General features: G+C 45.3%; 1 protein-coding gene across 1 annotated transcript in view; it reads right to left on the minus strand.

Annotated features, from left to right (window-relative positions):
* The window catches only part of SMYD2 (SET and MYND domain containing 2), a 203154-nt gene that overhangs the window by 61251 nt on the left and 119048 nt on the right, over positions 1 to 22855 (minus strand). The window contains exons 6-7 of the mRNA XM_069233900.1: positions 20584 to 20651; positions 11586 to 11688 (exon numbers count right to left, since the gene is read on the minus strand). Coding sequence (XP_069090001.1) covers positions 11586 to 11688; positions 20584 to 20651 — 171 coding nt within the window. The remainder of the gene's footprint in view (positions 1 to 11585; positions 11689 to 20583; positions 20652 to 22855) is intronic.

Genomic DNA, 22855 nt, shown 5'->3' on the forward strand with positions numbered 1-22855 from the left:
CATCAGGAAAAATATTTAATGGACAAAATATTCAGAGGAACCTCGCCATGGGAAGGAGTCAAAATCAGAAGTAAATCCCTGGGAGAAGCCCCAAAACAGATTACAAGTTAAGTAACATAATCCTTAGCTCTTCTGGTAAACATCCACTTGTTTCGTGGAGAAGTGTGGCTCAATGGTTAGAGCGGCAGACCCTGATGCAGAAATCTGGCCCGGGACCAGGGTTCAATTCCTGCTTCAGCAGGTCTTGGGCTCAATTTCCTCGGACCTGATAATTCTCGCATCGGTGCCTAATCTGATTCATGGGTCCCACTCTGTGACTCTGGGCAATAGCTTGCTTAATCTCCACAACGGCCCCAACAGCGCTTGGATGCCTGGCTTCACCTTGGAGGTTGCCCAGGAGTGGGCACCTCACAGGGAAAAGCCAGGAGGGGTTCCACAGTGGTATGCCCTAACGGGTGAGTAGTGCGCTATACAAGTACGAAGTTTACAGTTTTCATGTAGTACTGTAGATTCACAAGCTTTGCATACTCCTACCATCTACTGTAAGGCTCAGATGATTACAACTTGCTTTTCTTTGAAGAAGCCTTTTGAGTCACAAGATCCTGTGGCCCCTCCTCTTCAAGGTAGTGCGCATGGTCATCTTTAGATTGTTTATCATATATCGGGTGCAATTATAGTGAGCTAGAATGTGCCTGTAGTGATGGCAATGCAATGTGAAAGTAAATAAAGTGATTACATGAATTGTCTGAGTATTATCTGCAACAACCAATTACTTTTGGGGAGGTGAGTGCATGTGAATCTTAAGCACTACATGCAACAAATAGATGCTTAGATGGAAAGTAACATAATAATTTTGTGGCAAGTGTGGCTCTAGATATACTTGCTCTGCATAGACTGTTAAGCAGTTCTCCCCACGCAGTGGCTATACACTGGATGCTGTAGATATTTGAAATAAAGTTTTCAGTATGGCTCGTCCTGCACATGCTTGTTGGTTTGCAAAGACAATCAAAAAGTACTGTTTAGTAAATGTGTTCGGGGTTGACCTAGTAGCTGCTTTACAAAGGTCGTCTACAGGAATGTTATTAAGAAAGCCACAGAAGCACTCTTTTTCCTTGGAGAATGTGCTCTTGGGGGGACCGGTAAGCTCCTCTTCGCCTTGCCATAACAAGTTTGAATACATTAGACTATCCATCTTGTAATTTCTGCTTTGGATATATAGTGACCCTGTCTCAGGTTGGACAAAGCTACAAACCATTGTTGTGTTTTCCTAACAGTTTTAGTTCTGTCAATTTAGTATATTAAGGCTCTCGTAATATCTAAAGTGTCAAGTCCTCTTTCTGATATAGACTCTCGATTGGGAAAGAAAGTTGGCAACTCAAAGGTCTGACTGAGATGAAAGGATGACAATTCTTTAGGCAAAAATGTTAAACTGGTTCTTAGGACAACTCTGTCCTGATGTATTTGAAAGAACGGCTCATGTTAAGTGTATTTCACTAACTATTCTCAAGAAAGTAACTGCCACTATGAAAGCAAATTTCAATGATAATTATTGAAGTGAACAAGAGTGTAGGGACTCAAAATGGGGACTAATGAGTCTAGTTAGTACCACATTAAAATTCCATACTAGGGCAGGTAAAGTTCTTAAAGGCATTATCCTTTTCAAACCTTGCATGAACACTTTGACAACCGGAATTCCAAACGGAGAACAGGGCTCCCCGTTTTGTAGGTATGCAGCAATGGCTGCAAGGTAAATTCTTATAGATGTATAGGGGAGACCTGACCTTGGAAAATGCAGTAGGTAACAAAATACTTTTTGTACAGTAGGGTTGATAGGGTCAATGTGTTGTACAGTACAATAACAAACACTTCTTTTCCACTTAGCTGCATAGCAGGTTCTAGTGGCAGGACACCTCACTTCTTTAAGGATATCCATACCTCGCGAGGGTAGGTTTAGGTACCCACACTGAAGGACTTCAGGAGCCAGCTAGATTGAGCTGTTTATGATTTGGGTGTCTGATTGTTCTGTGATTTTGTGTGGAAGGTCCTGCCTGTTGAGAAGCTTCTCGTGTGGGGACTGCTGACAACTAAGTAGAGGTTGTCAAGCCCATTTGGGGCTTCTAGCATTAGGGTGAGAGAGGTTTGCCTTAGATTCTTCACCACATATGGAAGTAGTGGTAGAGACGGAAAAGCACAGGCAAATATACCCAACCAATTCATCCATAGTGCATTGCCTAGTGGCTGTGGGTGATGAAATCTGGAGGCAAAGTGTTGGCATTTTGCTTTCTCTGCTGTTTCAAAGAAATCTATTTTTGGCATTCCACAAATTTGAAAGTACAGTGGAAGGACTTGTGGATGAAGTTCTCACTCATTGATTTGTTGTTGCATCCTGCTTAAGAGGTACTCAAAGTCTTCTGCTACCGGGAGAAACGCTGCTAGGAGTTGGACATGATGGCAAATTATTCATTTCCATATTCTCTGTATTAGCCGAAGAGAGAGAATGAGTGGCTCCTAGTTTCTGTATGCATTACACTGCTGTCATATTATCAATTTTTGGCCTTGACCGCCAGCTGAATTGGGAGCTCTAAAACGTTGATGTGGGGAGTCCTTTGTTGAGAAGTTGTATTCTCCAACATGTGCGATCCCCCAACCCTTGAGTGATGCATCTGAGGTAATAATCACTTAAGTGAGTAGGTCCATGAAAGCCCTTCTCTGCTGCAGACTGCTGCTGTTCCACCCTTGCAGGGAACGATAAACTGTAGGCTGAATCAACACTAAATCCACCAGGTTGCTGTCCATCTGTGCCATTGTGACACCAAGCACTCCTGTAAGGGGTGCTTGTGTAGCCTGGAATAGGGTACAATGGCTATGCAAGAGGCCATCATGCCCATGAGACACATTACTATCCTGACTGGCAGGGGACTATGTGGCTGAAAAAAGAGCCAGTTGGTTCTGTAGATTCTGAACTTTCTGGGAATTAAGGTAGTCTTTGGCTGTGACAGAGCTGAGAATCCCACCCACATAGGATTTGATTTGGAGTAGTTCCAGATGATACTTTGTGGAATTTATCGTGAATCCCAATCTGCGGAGCAGGGAGACAGCAAATCATCCAAATAGCGTAAGACATGTTTACTCATTATCCTTAGGTGAGGCATTACTACTGCATTACATTTTGTGAATATCCTTGGAGCTGCTGTGGCTCCGATGGGCAATACTTTGAATTGATAATGTCAACCACTTACCAGGAATGTCAGGTATTTATGGTGAGAAGGATGGGTGGGAATGTGAAACTATGTGCCTCCGAGTTTGAGGCGGTCATGAACTTGCCTTCTTGTGAAAGTTTTTACATCCCAAAGAGTCACCATACGAAAATGTTCCATTAGGATGTATTGGTTCAGAGGCCTGAGGTCTACTATAGACCTTATTATCCTATCCTTTTTTGGAACTAAGAAGTACAGGGAATACACTCCTCTGCCTTGATTCTGTTTTGGGACTGTCTTGATTGCCCTTTTTGCAAGAGGCGCCTCTAAAATCTTCCTTGAGGCTGAGGATGTGTCTGCGTGGAGGAATGTTTGGATGTGTTGATAGGAACTCAATGCAATATCCATCCAGTACAAATGAACGCACCTATCGGTTGGACGTTATGTCTGCCCAATGTGTCTGGAACCCCAGAAGTCTTTCCCCAACAAGTGTTGTGTGGTCAGGGGAGACACAAGGAGAGTCGTTTTTTGGTAGTGGAGGCATCTTTGGCTGGCACACTTCTACCTTTTCCTCTGCTTCCATTGCCTCTATATGAGCCACTGCCAAAACCTTTACCTCCCAGCTGATGGTAAGCCTGCTGCTGTCTTTGGTTGTACCTGGTCTGAGGTGGATGGTTTAATTTCACCTTTCCCCAGTTGCTTGGCATGGGGTTGCTGCTTGTAGTGCACCCATTGCCTTTGTTGTCTCAGTGTTCTCCTTCATCTCATCTAACATTTAATCGACCTTGGAATAAGTACTTTTGACGAGGTCTTTGAAATTCTCTTGATGGTTTTAGCACAGACCATCATAGGTAGATACTGAACGGTCCTTTTCGTTCTGTATAAAGTCTCCACCAAAAAGTCCTCCTCTTCAGGGGTGACGTGCAATTTTCACTTTGCGGTAAGCTGCAGCTCTTTGTAGGAAGTGTGAAAATTCATGGTGTTGTCTGGCGGGGATTGCCTCTAAATTTGGGTCATCCTGTGGATCAACATTAGAATCTTTCCAAGGATTATCAGGGCTCTGTGGGTAATTTGAAGGCCCTTTCAAATCATCCCCCGGGGAACAGGGATTTACACTTCCACTGGTTGAATGTGTAGGCGACTGTGATAACAGTGAAAGTGCTGGTAAGCTTTGTGGTAATGAGGATGGGGGTGGACTGATGCCTTTGTTGACCACAGGCCGCTTTGGTGGTGGAATCAGAAAAGGCTCTCCGAACTCTAGCCTCTTCTTTTTAGGGACAGTGAGACTCCCAGTCTTTGGGTCAACTGTTCGCTGCCGCTTGTCAAGGACCTGGTGTAGATGTTCGAAAGACTGGGCCCTCTTCTTCCATAGCAGCCTGGCATTTCAGAGTAGGCTTTGGGTTCGGCACCCAAATAATCCTTGTGAGGACTTTTTGAATGGCCTTTTTGGTGACTATTTCTTTGCCACCAACGGTTTTGATACTGACAGCTTTAGAGGCTTAGATGCCCAGGGCTTTGACGACGTTGGAGGGGCGTGACATTTGCAGGTTTGTTGTTTTGGTGCATCTGTGCTGTGCTTCTTTCTACAGCTATGTGCCCAATCAGGATCGAGAGGCCTCTTGTCCTTTCTCTGCTCTGAAGCCTTGTCTTGGTGTTGACCGGAACCACCTGGTGGCAGAGCACAAGGACTTGTGTTGTATAGTGAGCTGCTGGGCCGACCCTCTCCAGGGCATGGCCCCAACAAGTATTGCAGTCATGCTTTGTGTATTGGGGTTGGAGGGGAAACACTACTCATGACCCGTGGTACTGTCTGTCTTCAGGCCCATGGTTGTCTCCAGCTCAATGTCAGGACCCTTATGGAAGGAGATAGATAGGTGGTCATCATCACTGCCTTCGGATGCCGGTGTTAGAGTCTCAAGGATGTGACATTTTGCGGACCACCTGCAAACTCGCCTCCCTCGTGCCCTTCCTCCTCATCGGCGCCGATGATCTCTTCTCACTCTGATAACTCCTGCTCTGTGGTGATCTCCACACTGTGCTCAAGTCATCGTGCCCAATGGTATTTCAAAGATTTCAAAGTCTTTTTAAATTTAAACTGCTGACACACCACACAGTCCTGGTCGTTGTGTTCTGGGGAGCAACCCAAGTTACAGACCGGGTGTAGATTGTTGTGTGGATAATTGACATTGCACTGAAGGCACCTTTGAAATGGTATCCTTTCCATTACCCTCTCAGAACAGTCTCGGTTCTGGATGTAAGGTGCCGAACAGTCGACGAGTTGATTCCTCAGAGACTTGCCACCAATGTTTTAACTGTGTCGTGGAATTAATCCTCAATGGCAGCATTAGCTTCTCCTGGACTATATAAGCCTTTGAGAAAGAGCATCGAAATTGAGCTTCCACAACCACGTCCAAGTCTGATGGAAGAAAAAAACAATCTGAAGATGGAGCTAATGACCCTGCGCATTACCTCGAAGAGGAGGAGTCACAGGATTGTGTGACTCAAAAGACTTTTTTGAAGAAAAACACATTTTTAAACATCTAAGCCCAACACTAGATGGCAGGAGTATGCAAAACCTGTGTATTTACAGTCACACACGCTATAACTCAAGAATTCCCCAAGTAGGCTGAAAGTAAAGGTCTTCACAGCCTCCAAACCCAGGTCTCTTTTACACCTGACGCTGAGGACTGGGCTTTCCCTGTGGCTAACAAGTCTCTCAAGCTCTCAAACAATAAAAGGAAAAAAGTGTGGTCAATACCACCGCCTCCCAAGTTTAAAGAGGAAATCCCTCTTTCAGGTGGGCACTAACCAACCAATGCCGCTGCTCCTGTACAAGCTCTTGCAACACAGGAACCCTGCTGTTGTAATGCTTAGAGGCCAGATACTACCACTGTGGAATGTACTGTCAAACCGCACCAAAACGGCGCCTTGCCCAAAGTACCCGAAAACAGTCAAGGGATGAAACTTACTGCTTGGTTAGAAATTACCCAAGCTGAGGCCACAGGAGAATGGCTTGGTACAGTTCAAAGGACACTCCTGCTGCTGTTACAACTCTGTCACCCCATCTCTAGTAGCACTGTAGAGGGACTGTCTTTAGCCTGGAAATCACCTTGAACATTCATCTAGAGTCCCTTTCTGACTCCAGTTTGTTTCCCTTTTCGCTATGGCATGCTTTTGTAGAATTACATTTGCTTCCTGGGCCTATAAATCCCATAATGCACAGCCTGGTAGTCAGGAAAGCCTGGATTCTCCTATACATTATTTTCTATGCGAGAAGTCCCCTTTATCGGATGGGTTCCAGTCTTGTTCCTGTTCTGTTTCAGCTTGAATCTGCTTTCTGTTTCTCTGCTCTGTCCCTGCTTGTTCCAGCCTGAGTTGGCTCCCAGTCTCCTAGCCTTGTTCCGGTTTGTTTCTTCCAGAGCCTGCTCCCTGTTTCTTAGTCCTGTTCCTACCTTGTTTCAGCCTGAACCTGCTCTAAGTTTCCCAGTACTGTTTCCTGCTTGTTCCAGCTCCCTGTATTCCATTCCTGTTTCTGCTTGTTCCAGCCAGAGCTTGTGCTCTGTTTTTCAGTCTCTTTCCTGCCTTTGCTTCAGCCTGAGCCTGTTCCCAGTTCCTGCCTCTGCCTCCTAGTTTTTTCCTTCTGTTTCCGTTTCATCTTGGGTATTTGTGTCTGGTAAGTGTACTATCAGTCTTCACCTGTGTATACGTGTTTTCCTTTGTACTGGGGTTGGCTCCTGGTTTCCAGGAGGCAATTCCAGCCCCTATCCTTTGTCTAGTGTTATAAGTCTTATCTAGTGCCTAACAGTGACAGTGTGCTATTGCTGTTTTTCCAGGAATTGCCACTGTTTCCAGCTGGACCCACAAGGGCTTGTCTTGTGTATGTAGATACACTCCTTGTTTGTGCTCTAAGAGTCCAGAGACAGAATCACTTCTGCTGCCTCCTTTCTATGGGGCTTGTGGGATGACTATCTGTAAGAGCAATCTGCACAGAGGCATTGACATTCCCTGTTGCTGTGGGAAGTTCTGAGCCCTACCCTGTGTACACCTTTAGTGGTAACCCCAGTGTGTTTGTCCATTAGTAATCTGTTTCCTGTTGTTCACACTAAGGTTGCTCTGCTTTTACTTTCCTGTTTCCTTTGCCTGTCCATAGCTATCCTTTTCCGTGTATGCCTTTAACTGCTCTTCTGCCCCAGTACACTACCTCTTTGGGATATCCTGTGACCTCAAGGGGCACCCCAACCAGAGGCCTGATCAGACCCTCCCGAAACCTTAACAGCTGCATCTGCCTGAACATTGGCACCTATAAGCTGTAGTTCTTGGGACATCGTCAGCTTGGATCTGGTCAGAAAACATGCGATCACCAATAGGAGAAATACCTAGCGAACATCCGCCTCTCTCTTCTCTCAAAAATGGTAGAGGACCAGCCTATCATCCAAGTAATACGGTGTTCATGCAGCCGCCCCACACCCGGACATTCTTAGCTCACTTCAGACCAAAGGGGGGTATGGTACTAACATATCATAGCCACATTTTAACTGTCTGAAATAATGTGTCCTAAATATTGTTTACAAAAATGTCAACCTGTTTGGATGTAATAACACTAAATCTACATCCAATAGGACAATATTTTTGTAAACGACAAATGCAGAACAGCTACCCACTTCCAGGCTACAGAATATACGATACTCTGACCGCCCTGAACAAACAAGAGGACAAGAAACAAGAAGCAGGTTTCCAGAGAGGGGAGTTACAAGGGGTGACAGGAGGACATGTAGTCCCTTGCTCTGCACAATTTTATGAAAAGGAACTACAGGGAAGGGAATGACCCATCACAGAGGACCCCGAAATGTCCTGCCAGAGGACCTAAACGTAATAAGGAAAAAAATAAAAAGCACCACAGAAAGTTGCCAAGTCAAACAGCAAAAAAAAAAAAAAATAAGAGGAGCTGTAGTTAATGCACCATTTTATGGGGCTTGTCAATAGATGAGAAGAAAAGAAGGATGGAATGTTTACTACAAATGAGATGTTCACAAGGAAGAATCTCACATGTAGGAATGGGAATGAGAAAGGGAGATAAGTTAATGCTCAACACAAATGTGCAGTCAACCTCCTGAACATACTCTCGCAGAAACACACTAGGTCTCTTCATAAAACTTGACATATAATACGAACTAGTTTTTGTACAGCGCTTCACACGGCAATTCTACCATTTCTAAGAGCTAGTGATGACAGATGTTACAATTATACAATTTAAAGAAATATAATTTGCCAACTCAGGAAGGGTGGAATGGTTAGTTGGCCTTTCTGGGATTTCATACTTGTGGCCAGCAGGTTACAGGACTAGTTGTTCAAGCCTTAAACTCAGTAAGCTATCTTGTCCTTACAGTCTCACCGTCTCCATGTACAGTGCTTTGACAACATCTAACCGGAGGAAGGTGCTGTTTCTTCGTGTTCTAATACACACCTTTCACAGAATAGAATCCATGACTGGAAGGACTGTTATGGTGTAGTTGTCAACATTATGTTACCATTAGGAGGTCGGAATGTTCAGGTCTGAAAACTACTGGAGGGCATAATGATGATCTTTGTGGGAAAGACATCACATGCCATTAGCCTAATGATGCGATCACAGCAAATGAGTATTCAGATCAGAGAAAAAGACCATTAGGCGTTCCAGGTGACATTATAAAAAACAAGGATGACAGAATTGACTGACACTTAAATGCATCGACAAGCCTTGATATCACCAATAGCTCTCCTGTCCAGTAAACACGCCCCTCCTAAGGGAAAGGCCGTGATGTGTGAATGGCAGTGGCAATGCACGACCAAAAACATAAATTAGAGCCCAAGCAAGCACTCCGTCTGCCCCGAGAGTCTGCAAAATTAATAAACAGCGTGAACAGGAGCTGAGTACTGGGATCCCTTCACACAGCACCAGAAAGAAAATAGGAGAGCAAATGCTGGTTGTGGGGTAAGCTTATGCTGTAACAGAGACTAATGAGTAGTGTTACTTCAAAAAGACAACATATACAGGTGCAGATCACTGGAGAGCAGGGTAGGCAAGGAAGAAAGAGGGGGGTAACCTGACTGCATTTTATAGTTTAAAAGGTGGATTTTTAGAACCTATTTGAAATATTGGGGGTCCTGGGAAAACACCAGTGAGGGCCTTCCAGAGGTGGGGTACGAGCATTTCAATGGACTGGAGGGAGAAGCGCATCAAGGCTCTACAACAGGGAGATCATGTCGGTGGACATCGTCAAGGAACACAAAAGAGGACACGACATGTGAGAAGCTAAAATATAAAACAGCTTGGTGTACCATGCACAATTCAGAACAGCAGGGTATGAAATGTATACCCAACTTGTTAGGTGGCAACCTGCTTGGAATCTGTCATGTGCAGTGCCCGGAATTTAAGTTTGCTCATAACTAGAGTGCTGATTAGTGGCTCGTGGGTGTGGAAGTTAGTACACATGTTTCTGAAGGTAATTAGGTGAAACATGGTGACAGCAGAAGATCTAAGGGACTACCATCTAAATGTTAGGCTTTTCCCCAGATCCCAGAAGTTATAGGGCCAACAAAATCCTTAGATAAAAAAAAAATCTAGAATCTTGCTAATAGGAGAAGTCTGGCAGGGGTTCAAACTACAGAGGTAACTGAGCTGTAAGCAGAGAGAAATGGATCTAGTAAACCAGCCAGAGGGGTACTGGACCACAGTCAGGCAGGGCCAGGAGGCTCAGAAAGGTTTGGCCCGGGTGCACTTCATCCAGCTGCCAGATCACTGAGGCAGGTAATTGGCCTGTGTTGAATGTCACATCATTCCAAGGATAGTAGGGACCACCAATAAGGCACTAGTATAAAGTAGATGTTAGTGCAGAGGGAATGTGCTCAGCAGGCGCGCAGTCACCACTCAGTTTGTCTATTCTTGCAGGCCTGTTTCTTTAGAATCTGTCCTCAAGCTTTTGGTGAGGGATAGTGAGGATTTTTGATGCATTGGAACAGTGTCTCTGAAACCTTGAGCTGTCTGGGGACTTACACCAAAGCAATCCTATCAGGATGACAGGCCTGCTGAAGTTCAGCACATGGCTTAATCCCAACCTAAAAGAAATGGGTGGCACTCAAATTCACGTTCAGAAAGGCACCAGAGTGTGGATGACTCAGGTCTTGGCAAGGTGAAATTATTGAAAGTACTAGAGTGGTGTTCTAGTTTGTATGTCTAGTCCTGAGTTGTTGGGGACCAGCCCTATACCAGTCACAACCAGGGTATCATCACTGTTTGAGATTCCAACCACTCACATTGAGCTTGGTTTTCCTGCTTCTGGACAGGTTGGACATTAGTGGAAATAGGCTGGATTGTCCTGCCCCCGGCATTCATGATGGGCACATTTGACTCCAGAAGAATAACCACAGGAGGCCAGCTCAGGTGCAAAACCTGTGTCTCGGATACCTACAGTACCCGGTGAACTGGGCAGTGTGCTCACTCTCATTTCTGTGGGAAGTTTTCAACATCTATCTTGCACTCAGTGTTAAAATAAAAATGAGATTAGCTTTCAGTACCCTAATCAGAGTCGTACCTTAGTCTGCTATGATTGCTTTTGCACGCATTCTGACATTCGTTATTAGTATTAAGGGGACAATTATACTACTGAACAATACGATACAATTATCATTCATAACCAAAAGATGGGTGCTTCTTACTAGTAGTGGCAAGGGTGCTTGAGGCAATTGGCTTCACACCTAGGTGCAGGCAAAGCACTGCATCCCAAAACTAGTCATTAGGGGATTAAGTCGTTGAAACTATTTGGAGTTGAGACCAGTTTAGGTTTTCCCTATCCCAGGAGTAGCCAAGAATGCTCCTGGAGAATCAATCGATTTCCGCATTGTCCCTCTCTGAGCAGAGGCTGAGGCCATCCAGAACTTTCACATCCTGCACATAATCTCCAATGTGGCAGTCATGGAGATGCAGTCTGCAACATAATGGGGAGGCATGGTGGCGCAGAGACACGGGGCATGATTCACAGGGCATGATTCACAAAGGTAACTTACCCTTTTGCATAATTTACACATTTCAGTTAAAGCTTATTGCTTTTTAGATAGTCACAGAATCAGTGTAAATTTACTCTAAGAGTGTAACTTATTCGGATTTTGTGAACAGCCCAAAAAAGTAGTAAACTTACTAGAAATTGTAAATTACTCAAAAGTGTAAGTAACCTTTGTAAATTAGGCCCATAATTGGAAGCTTATTTGGCGCACCCCGAAGCATGACTACCTCTTTCACATGTTCTACTATTCTTTGGGGTTGTGTCTGAATTTTATAAACATCCCCAAATAAAATTACAATAAAAATGTTCATAACCCTACACACAAAGAAATCAAAAAGTATTTGTTTACCTCATCACCAGCTTTAATCTCCTGTACAGCTCGGACTTCAGCCAGCGTCCCTTTGTAAGTCACGATAACATTTGGACAACAACTGTGATTCATTAGTGCAACACTAGAATAAAAACAAAAAAAACTAAAAAAAACGCGTAAGTCGTACTTTACATACTAGGTAAATCATCGTTCACATTTTAAAACTCTAAAAACTATCACACAGGCTTTAAATGCTCCAAACTGTTTCAATAAACTTTACTTTACAAATTAAATGAACAAGCATCGAAGCAGAAACACCAAAGCTTTCATGCAGAACTAAAGAAAGGACGGGAGATCATAAAATAAGAAGACTAGCCAAAGCTTTAAGGGGTGTTCACTACTAGATTAGGGTTTCAGCAAATGAAAGACGACTGCATATAAGGAGGCCTTTAAAGGGAATAGTGTTTAACATCTATTCTGACACTGTGAAATTTATTTAAAATGTCCTTTACGTAGCAATTTGAATCTGAAATGCTCCACTTTGTCCAAAAAAGCGCTCTGACAAACTCAGGTGATACCAACGCCGTCTACTTTCACCTGTTTTGCAGTGAAAGCTGTGGGTGTCACACACATAGCATGTACTCTAACATTGTTAGAAGTAGAGACTGCCCTATGAATTCGCAGAGGTAAGCAGTTATACAACAGAATTCTCATTAGAACATATAGCTGGACTTGGGAAATAACTGAATGACCATTCTAACTTTGGTGATATTTCTTAATAAAAAACAAGTCAAGTGACGTGAGCTGGTCGGCAAGAAGGCGGGCTCCCGTAGCCGCCGCCCCTTGTGTGGGGGTGCTGGCATACCTACGCAGTTCAGGGGGGTCCCTGCGGCTCCCGACTAGCAGCGGAGGCGGTGGGACTCTCCCTGTAGGCGCCTGCAGAGGTTCAGAGGACAAGGGCGGCAGACGTGGCCGAGACGCAACACCTACAATATGGCAGAGCGCGTCTGATCGGCATCCCCGGCCTGCGCTGCTGGGGCAGACGCCGGGAGTGCCGACGAAGCTCCCCCGCCGCCGCCACTCTTAATGGGCAGACTGAGCCGCGGGCTGCGGCAGTGACCTCTGCACAACCCAGCCGCCCCCCACCACCGAGCTGCGGACTGGAGCAGGGATTGCTCTGAGGCCCATGCGATGCTCGAGGCGCGCCAAGCACGGTGGAAGCCTATCCCAGCCCCACGGTACCTCCTCGCCTGGGATCCTAGCACGCCACCTCATAAGACTGTACATTGTGCAGCGCTCAATACCCGCACCTCATAGTTTTACCCCCTTAGTGGCATAGACTTCACACGGCCCACTATGCCGAGGTTGAGCTTTCAGCATGGCTTGCTGCAGTGCCACGAAGCTTGCACATCCCAGCTCTTGTTTTAGAGGCTCTGGGTGGGAACGAGGCCAAAATAATTTATTTTCTCCCAAGTGCCTCATCCCCCGGAAGAACAAGCGCTCGTAATCCTGATCCTGACCCTTGAAGTCTGGGATGATGTTGATGAGGCCCTCAATCTAAACCCTGGCGTTGCTGTGCAGGGGATCCAGGTGATGGCACCTAAACCTACAACTACCAGGATGTGGGGAGCTTGACCAGGACATGGAGGACAAGTCCTGGTCTGTGAGGAGCTAACTGGTGGGATACTTCCAGCCTTGACCCCACTCCGTGCCCCCCAACAATTATATACGGGACAAGTGGATGGCGGGATGAACCCTTGACCCGAGTGTTGAGGTCATGGCAGTCTGAACACACACAAGGGGACTGTGACAGCTGGTGATTTGAGACCCTGTGGACAGAGCTAGGAACAACTGCTAGTGCGTCCCAAAATATATTTTTGATGCAAGCAAGTCGGCTCCTTCCTACTGAGGAGTGAACCCCAAATCAACCTTGACAGCTGTAATCTGTACCACAAGACATTTCTTTGCCACCAAACATTCCTAAATATCACAGACTTACAACCCTGCTCTGGCTGAAGCACCATGGGCTGTGACAAAGGCCCACTAGGCCAGACTAAAATGGGCAAAAAGATTGCACCACTGGGAGGAGCGAAAGAGACCCCCTGAGGGTGCCTCTGGGACCGAAGGCCGAAGAGTGGCGACAATACGTCTATCAGCCTACAATTCATTCAGGACTCCTAAACACTACTAGAGATGAAAACTGCAGAGGTGGGATTGGTTGTGGCCCTGCTTTGCCAGGACCTCTGCCAAATGGTTGAAAGGGTGTCCGAAGCAGAGGAAAGAATTTTAACACTGGAGGACACTGTCAATCGCCTCTCTTCAGAGGTAACTCTACTATCTCGAGACTTATAGACCCTTCAAGACTGAATGGATGATGCTGAAAACACGGCCCGCCGTGACAACCTCTGCTTCATTGGCTTTCTAGAGGTGTCGGAGAGCCAATCTCCAAAATATTTCCTTGAACAATGGATCTGGTCCTGGCTTGACTCAGCAAGCCTCTCTCCCTGTTTTGTCATTGAACAGGCACACTGCTCCCTCACCCAGAAACCACCTCGTGGGGCTCCACCTACAGGGACAGTGATTCAAACCTCAAGCGCGTCCGACTTACAAACGACGTCGTTCCGATCGGGCGCATACTGATTTTCCTAGATTACACTCGCATGGTCCATACACAAGGCAAATCCTTTGATCAGGTTAAAGCTAAACTGGAGGCCATGCAAGTCCCCTACAAGCTACTCTACCCCACAAAACTACGGGTGATCCATCACTCCAAGACAATCTTCTTTGACTCTCCAAAGGCAGCATGGATGTGGTGTACTGAGCAGCGCCCACTTGTCCCCAACCCACCACTCTAAAGGGACTATTCCAACTCAGCTAGTGCACCCGATCTAGGCCCAGAGGAAACTAACGGCAAGCACCAGAGGAAGAGGTCACGATGGCAGCACACAGGACATCAGGAGGCGGATGTCACTACAGATTCTGAGGGAGAAAAGGAACATCAGCTGGGAGACACTGACCCTGCACCTTGACTAAACCCAGGATGACTCCTCATATTGCATATCAGATACTTTAGCATGCTAGCAGCACTGTATCCTGATGTAGTATTGCTGAATGCAGTTCCAAGGGATGGCAGGCGGAAGACTCCTTGGCTCACCTGGGTACATATACCCCTCACAAATGAATAGTTAGTTCTATGTTTCAGTGGAGGAAGGGCGACCAATGCTTCTTTGGGGTTGGAAGTATAGTGAGGGGGGAGTTAGGAGGAAGGGATTTTGTTATGTTTGTTATCAGTTTGTAATGCTGTGCTTTGCTTTATATCCCATAAGGAGGAATATGCTGTTCTGTGTTCCCCCCTGATAAGATCCCAGATGGTTATCCCCAGAAGCCACACCATTATTGGCCACACTTCTAGGGTGATGAAATAGAACAGCCACATTATGACTTTACCACTGCCACTATGCCTACGTCCTTATTAATTATGACATGCAATGTCAATGGTCTACTGGATAGTATTAAGAGGAGGGCAGTGTTTCAATTTCTACAGCCACATGCCACAGGGATAGTATTGTTACAATAAACTCATTTGCAGGGTCAGATCTGTCAGTTCTTTGCCCGCAGGGAATATGATAGGATAGCCACATGGGACATACAATGGGGTAGACATTCTTTCACACAAATTACTGCCAAAGTCCTCAACTAAGATCATACAAGACCGATACATAATACAAGAAGGCATGATGGAAGGCACTATATATAATATTCTGAGCATTTATGCCCCACCAATGATGCACCAGACCATTTTGCGCGTTCTTAGAGATTTGCTGGCATCGCCCCCTCTGGGGACAACCATATTTGGGGGGTGGGGGTTCTTTTCCGACATCATGGGACAAAGGAATTGGAATGGATCCGGGGTAGGAAGGCGGGTGTTAAAGCACAGTCAAGCTTTAGAGGACTGGATGCGGGGACTTAGCGACGCCTGGCGGGTATGGCACCTGGAAGATTTAGGACACACTCATGCCTCGGCCGCCCATGGGTCACTGTCCTGCATTGACTATTTGTTTTTACCAGCAGCTGATCTCCTTCAGAGTATGAGATCGCAAATTCTGCCCCACCGGATATCAGGCCTCAATGCCTGCTTCCTCCAAGGCGAAAAATGTGCAGACTACCTACTTGACAAATTAAAAATCTTCCTTGTGCGGAGTAAGGGCTCGGTAGATTCGGCTGGGACCTTATAGAAGGTATGTAAGACTTTAATGATAGGTGTAGCCCACTCATACCTTTGAGGGGCTGAACGTGACAGGTGATTCAGAGAAGTGCAAACTAGAAATTGACAGAAAAATCCCTACAGCAACTTTGCATGAATGGGGCCCATAAGTGCTGAATGGCCTCCATGCGTTGGGTGTATTAGTGGGAGGAAAAAAGTCGAGTAAACTGTTGCACTGGTTTGCCACACGAAACTCAGAGTCCAGGGTAATACCCAACATAATGGGTGAATCTGGAGGGTGGACTGAAGACTCCTGAGGGATTGCAGCAGGATTTGTCCAGTATCATCAGGACATTATGGTAGAAGAGACAGGGAATGCTCTGGTGGACCTAAACCCTGGAAAGACACTACAAACCGATGGACATCAAGGGGAGTTCTATTGCAAGCTCCGCCCAGATATCATCCAACCCTTATCCAAATTATACACCAAGGCCGCCGACAAAGGCCATTTTCCCCTGACATTGATCAGGCCAATTGTGGTCTTGCCTAAGCCCAGCCGCCCACAGTATGGATGTGCATCTTTTCAACCCATCTCCCTTAGCAACACCGAAGAAAAATTATATGCGACGCTCCTGGCCAACTGGCTACTGACTGTCATCCCTTATCTTGTTCAATTTGAGTTATTCCCCTGCCATAATATTAGACACAGTATTCACAGGATGCACGTGGCCATGACCCATATGAAAGCCCTACGGGGCCCAGCAGCTCTTTCTTTAAATGATTTTGGAACACGTTTGATATGGTTAACTAGTCCTTCCTTGAGGAAATACATACTAGGATGGGATTTGGCTCCAGTTTCAAGCCTATGTCAAGGTCCTCTATGCTAGAACACGGGCACAGGTTAATGGAGTGTTATCTCACAAGTTCCCCATAAGGAGGGGCCCCAGACAGGGATGCCCCCTTTCTCCCCATCTTTATTTGCACTGACTACAGAACCCTTGGCGGTGTAGATCAGGTATGAGGTTTTGGCTGGGGCCTAGCAATGGAAGACCGCATAGCTCTATATGCGGATGATGTCCCATTGCTTATGTCCCGCCCAGCTGAGACAGGACCCAGACTGCTTCACATCCTGGGGTGACTTCAGGGCTATGGGTCAACTGGAGCAACTCTATGCTGGTTCCCCTGAGGGTTTTAGACAGGACAAGGCCTGGCAGTCCCAGATCCCAATACAAAGTTTCCAATACCTTGGGGCGCATATCTCCTGGGAGCTGTGCCCGACATGGAGTCTGAACCTCTGCCCTGTGACAGGGAAAGCCCGGGGGACATATCATGTTCGAATAGTCTCCCCTTTATCCTCATGGGTAGAATCGCGCTTTTCAAAATGATGATCCTCCCGACTGAAGTCCTGTGCAATAATTAAACCAGTGCTGCTAGGCTTTCCCTCTTCTATTTGCAATGATCAACTCCTTGAAGTTGTGTCAAATACTTTTCTGGGAAGGAACAATAGGCCTGGAACTGATGCCAAGAAAGAGTAATTACTCAATACTTATCTTAGAGTGTGGAAGAAGGGAGTGGAGAGTAACAAGGGATGGCCCGTAAAAAGAACTGGTTTGCACCTTCCACAGTAGCATGTTTCTAATAAGCAATGCTATATTGTCCTGGGTGACTCAGAAACTGCTCCTTTCCCAGACGTGATGTTTCTGCTCACAACAGGGTGGGTCCTGACCACAAAGCCAGCCAGGGTTGATTCTCCATAGGTGTTTGCCATCCTATCGGTATGAGCAGAGTTCTGCATACAGGTAAAGGGGTCGGGTCATCTTTAATGAGCCGCAGAGCAGTATTTCTCAAGAGCACATTTAGAAAAGTAGGAAGGAACTAAACCAAAGGAGGGCTGGTGGTTTGTGGGAATTTTCTTGAAATTAGATTAGACGTATAGCCTGGCCAAGTGACCACTTTAAGAACAGCTTCACACCAACAGTTCTTAGGAATACAAGTAGACCTGGTGAAGATCAAAAGAGGATGCTTGTATTGTCTGCCTGAGGGAGGGAGGGGGCGCGGCTGAGGTCTTTGCCTGCTATCCAACCTGTACCCAAAGTCCGAAAAGGATGCTTAAGGGTCAAACCAAACAGTCCCCTGTAGTTCCAGGGATATAAATGACAAAAAAAGGTCTTCTTAGTAGAACGAAACAAACTGACCAAGAAAGAGGATTGTAGGCCTTTCCAGAATGAGTGTTTGAGCTTGTCACCCCAGTGTCATCAGTAGCCTGGTCAGCTGGAAGCCTGTCCTGGGGTTCTTGGAATTTTAGGAGTGACAAGGAGGACGATATCAAGTGCACGGAAAAGTTGACACTTGGTCATTTTTCTATCTCTGTCAAGCAGGCAAGATTTATCCAGGGTTGTTTCACTTTAAGCTTTTTGCTGTGAAGAAATAGGTTTCAGTAGGACACTACTTAGAAGGTATCTGGCCTCATAAATCCCTGCCCAGCTAGAGTGTTCAGCCTTGCCCCTCTCTGGAGGATTCACTGCTCCAAAAATGTGCTTAAATACAAAACTAAAGTGCGAAAGGAGAAGGAAAAGGCAGTAAAATAATCAAAGCACACTTAATACCAAGACTCAAGTGGCACCCCAAATCAATTCCTCTTGAATATTACCCCACCCCTGCCAAGTTCTAGTGTCTTCAGGTTGGTTTCCTGTCTGGTTTGGACGTCTCTGGCTTTCAACGCTTATGGGCATCCATCCGCGTTTGCTGGTGTTGGGAGTCCTGGCAGTGTAACAGACTCCTCACCTTCTCTCTTTGTTGTGCAGCTTTCTCATTGGTTACCTGCAGTACTCCTGTGTCTTCCATTTTGGATGTTCCTTTTCCTAAGTGGGTTTGAGAAGGTTCTTTTCAAACTTTCGGAGCCAGTGGTCCACAAGTTCTTACTGCCACGATTAGTTATTTTTGGACAAGGCTGATGCTTCCTGAGCAGTGCTCCATCTCTTGTTTTTTCCCTGTGTAGCTTGTTCTTTGCTTTTCCTAAGGGCTCCTACCTGTTTCCTCTATGTTACATTGGGGACAGGACTGGGCTTCTGCCTGTTGCTTTTCAGGTTTCTTCTTTTCATTGATTACAGTCTCCTGGGTCTGGTTTCCTCAGTCTACTGCCGGGTCATCTTACTTCGGCGACTCTCCTGCTGGACTGCTGTATAGACGGTACCTTGGATGTTTGTTTCTTATGCTTCTGGGGCAAGTCACACCACGCACCTTCCTACCATCCATCGGGCTGGAGGTGAGTGGTACTCGCTTGGAGCTTTTGGTTCTAGTGTACTGGTCTCTATGGCCTGTGGGTCTCCATGGCTGTTGAAGTTTTGATTTATTTTTATCACCAGATATTGCAGTTTAGGCTCGGTGGGTCATTTTTTCTGGCTGGCTAAGGTTGGTATTGTGCTGTGTCACATTATCACTTTGTAAGAACTGTGGTTGGTATTCTGTTTGGTACATTCTCGTTATGTAAGGATTGAGATGAGAAGACGGGCAAGCGCTTTGAGTGTGGTCTTTCTTCTCTTAGCTCTGACCCCCCCTCCCTGGCGTTTCTGTGTTCGAGTACCGTGACCGCAAAGTTGCTTCGTATTTCAGGCCGTCGGTTAATGGTGATGCCCATTTCTAGCTTCCAAAGTGGAAGGCGAGTGGGTGTATTTGTGTAAAAGTTTGTTTTTCTCGAGATTAAGGGAAGTAATTCTGGCCTGACGAAAGAAGTAAACCTCGCTTTGTAGGGACTGTGATGAGGAAGACTGGGGCTTGCAGTAACAAAGATTAAGCGAGTGTAATCTGAGCATTCATTCACCCTGTTGCAGGTTACGTTGGTATACCTCAGAGGGAATGCCTGTCCTTGGTCATGTAAAGAACTCACAAACTTCCCAGATCCAAGAGTGAGCAGATCACCCAGTCAAGGTGTTTTATACGGGTTCTGGAGCATATAGTCATTTTCATCTTATAGAGTGAGAGCCATCAGAGGAATCGGTCTAGACTGGATGAACTACTCGCGCATGAACAAGGGAAATGCGAGAGGTCTGTGAAAACAAAACGTACAGAGACAGGTTAACTCGGGGTATCAATCAGTCTCCGACATAACACATTAGCCAATTCTAATATGCATTGCGGTTTGTGCACAGAAGCAAATGACATTCATTCTCCTAAACGGTGATGACATAGTTTCACATTTCCAACAATGCCTTTCTTAAAAGAAATGCTTCACTCGGCTACCACTCCATTTTAAAGGTTACAGTGTAGCCTGGCATGTAAGTCAAAAAGAACTGCTTTGAGCTGGGTTGCAGGGTTCAAAAAAATGCTTTTAAAAATAAAAACTAGAAAAATTGTTGCAGTCAACAGAAATGCGGTCACTTTTCAGCAACAGCTGCTACAGAAAATAGTTTACAAACATACTAGCCACAACAGGTGAAATCTGGGATATCTCTACTAATTATAACAGTGCTTTGAAGATCAATCAGTTCTGCAGCGCTGCATAGATGCATACAATCGTCTTGTTATTATTAATATATGTTTGCGAATAAAAACATCACATTAATGTAATATCTTATGCGTAAACCTTAAAACAAAGTTTCAGAGTGACAGAATATAGGATGAACTGCTGCTGTAACAATGAACCTATACAAAAAGTGTTTTTTTAATGCTGCCTCTGAGGGGAGCATTTACAAGCACAGGGCATATTTAGAAACATGTCAGAATTAAAAGGGCTTTTAATTCCATTCAAGATCCACATCTGTTCTGAGCACTTTAGCGTTTTTAAATAAATTGATATTCGGTAAACAACAACAATAATAAAACAGTCGGGCATACTCAGGAAATATCGCCGATCCTAAGTGTGAGAGCTCCTCGTCTTCAATTGTAAAGCCATTGCAGTTAACCTGGGGGGAGAAAGGAGATTAACTCAGATCATAGAAGCTATAATCCTTCTGTTATTTTAATATTGAGTATTACTTTGTTATTTTCTTCCGCCCAGATTTGATTTTCTGCTGGGATATTTATTGTTAGGATAAATACACTCATACACAACAGAACATATAATTTTACGGCAAACTAGAATTAAAGACCTGGACAAAACGTGTACCCTTGTTATGCGCTGACTTGTTTTACCCTGTACACTTAAAAAAAAAAAAAAAAAAAATCAGGCGGCAGAAGCCGTCTCCATGTTTAATGGTTATTAAAATGCGCCAAATCCCTGAGAAGTGGTTCAGACCCAGGGAGCTGCCAGGCCAGCTGCAGCCTCGCCAGCAGGGTTTAACCCGCAGATGGCTCCTGCACGCTGGGGGCGGATTGCTGTTTATAGTAAGTTGAGGCAAGGAAAGTGGCATTTTGGCGCGAGCGCAGCTGAGGGCCCACCTGGAAAGGTAAGGTGGGCTGGGAGTCAGGTGCGCCCTCTGGAGCGGAGTGGCGCACGGCTCCCCATTCCGCGCACGCCGCGCTGTCATTCCTGGCTGTCAAAGAGCCGAGCTGCAGCGCTGGCCTTGCACCTGGTCACTATGCCTTCTGACTAACGAGTTTGGTGCGTGAAAATGACGCCAAATGACCCGGAGGTGAAAGCCCAATAGCCAACTGGGGCTGCACTGAAGGATCAGCACTCGGTTCGTTCTTGTTTTACAGCATTACCCGATTGTTTTCAATCAGATCAGTGCTGAGATGCGGGTAGTATGTGCCTGGGTGCAATACTGGAAAGCACCCCCTATTACAAGTCACTGAACAGTTCCGTGCTCATGCACTGGAACGAGACCGGATGCAGAGTTCCAAATATAAAGTCATGCACCTCCAAGGTGACTTGATACATCCTTTTAATGTACGACAGGTGGTATTGTATTTCTTCTAATACATGATCACACCATAAACCTTCCCAAAAACGGATTAAATCCTTGATGCCTGCTCTTTCACGGTCATTTCTGGTCAGAAGAATTAAAGCAGAATCTGTAACGTGAAAATAAACGCACCAAAAAGCAGTTAGTAATTTTTGGTTGTATACATTCCAAGATATAAGAATGAGCTTTTATACTTCTTATATGCGGACTAGCATCTGATTTTCAACCTCAGAACAGATTCATGCCATGCTCGCTGATTTCCAAACATACTGTACTATGAACATCCTAACAAAAATAGAACCCTTCCTACACCCTGATGACTTAAAGTCAGCTGTTCAAGCCCTGGTGCTTCCCAGGTTTGAATATGGAAGTGCAACCCTCTGCAGCATTCCCAGATCTAAGCTCCAACCACAAATTGCCTCACTTCACTCTGTCGCTAGGATCATCACAGGATCTAAAGGAAACAATCACATCACCCCTGATCTAAAATCTCTAAATTGGCTCCCATATGAGGCAAGGATTCATTAAAAAATTGCCTGCATGACCCATAAAGCCCTAGACTTCAACACCCAGCTTACCTTGCAGAAAAACTGGAAATATCGGGTGGCTGTAGAGCATCTAGAAGCACTAGCACCTTATTGTTGAACCCCCCCAAAATTCTATAAAAAGAAAACATATACGCAAGTGTTCTCAGGTATTGTCTCGAGAATCTGGAACTCCCTACGCCCTGAAATCAGACTGAACCCCTCAACTGCTTCATTTAAGAAAGAAGTTAAAGTGATACCGATTAACACATTTCTGCTTTAGAACGCATAAAAACTACTCCACGACACGAGTTGTCCCAGAGTCTGCACTCATGTATATTTTCTTCACATGGTATGTTCTTATTTTTTGTTTTTGTCCGTTTTGGACCCTGACGTGGTTATTTGGGGGATTCTGTTACACCTTGTTCCGTCCTTAATTATGTTGTTTATTCTTCCTGTCTATTGAACATTTGTAAAGCGCTCTGATACCTACAAGGGTCAAGTTCGTGCTATAGTACAATTTATAAATAAAGCATTAGTAAACTTCTTTAAGAGGTATGCATGCTGAAATAGGTGATCAGTCAGACTGTGGTTCAAGCCACGTGTATTTTTTTTATAAATTTCCAATAATATGTCGCAAGCAAGATCATTTACTGCCCAGCTGAAACTAGAATTGTGCGACTAGGACACTGGATTGTGCAAAGTATGGGCACCAGGGTAAGTCACACTACACACTGG

The sequence above is a fragment of the Pleurodeles waltl genome, chromosome 5 (genome assembly GCF_031143425.1).
Source record: "Pleurodeles waltl isolate 20211129_DDA chromosome 5, aPleWal1.hap1.20221129, whole genome shotgun sequence".
NCBI classification, from domain to species: domain Eukaryota; kingdom Metazoa; phylum Chordata; class Amphibia; order Caudata; family Salamandridae; genus Pleurodeles; species Pleurodeles waltl.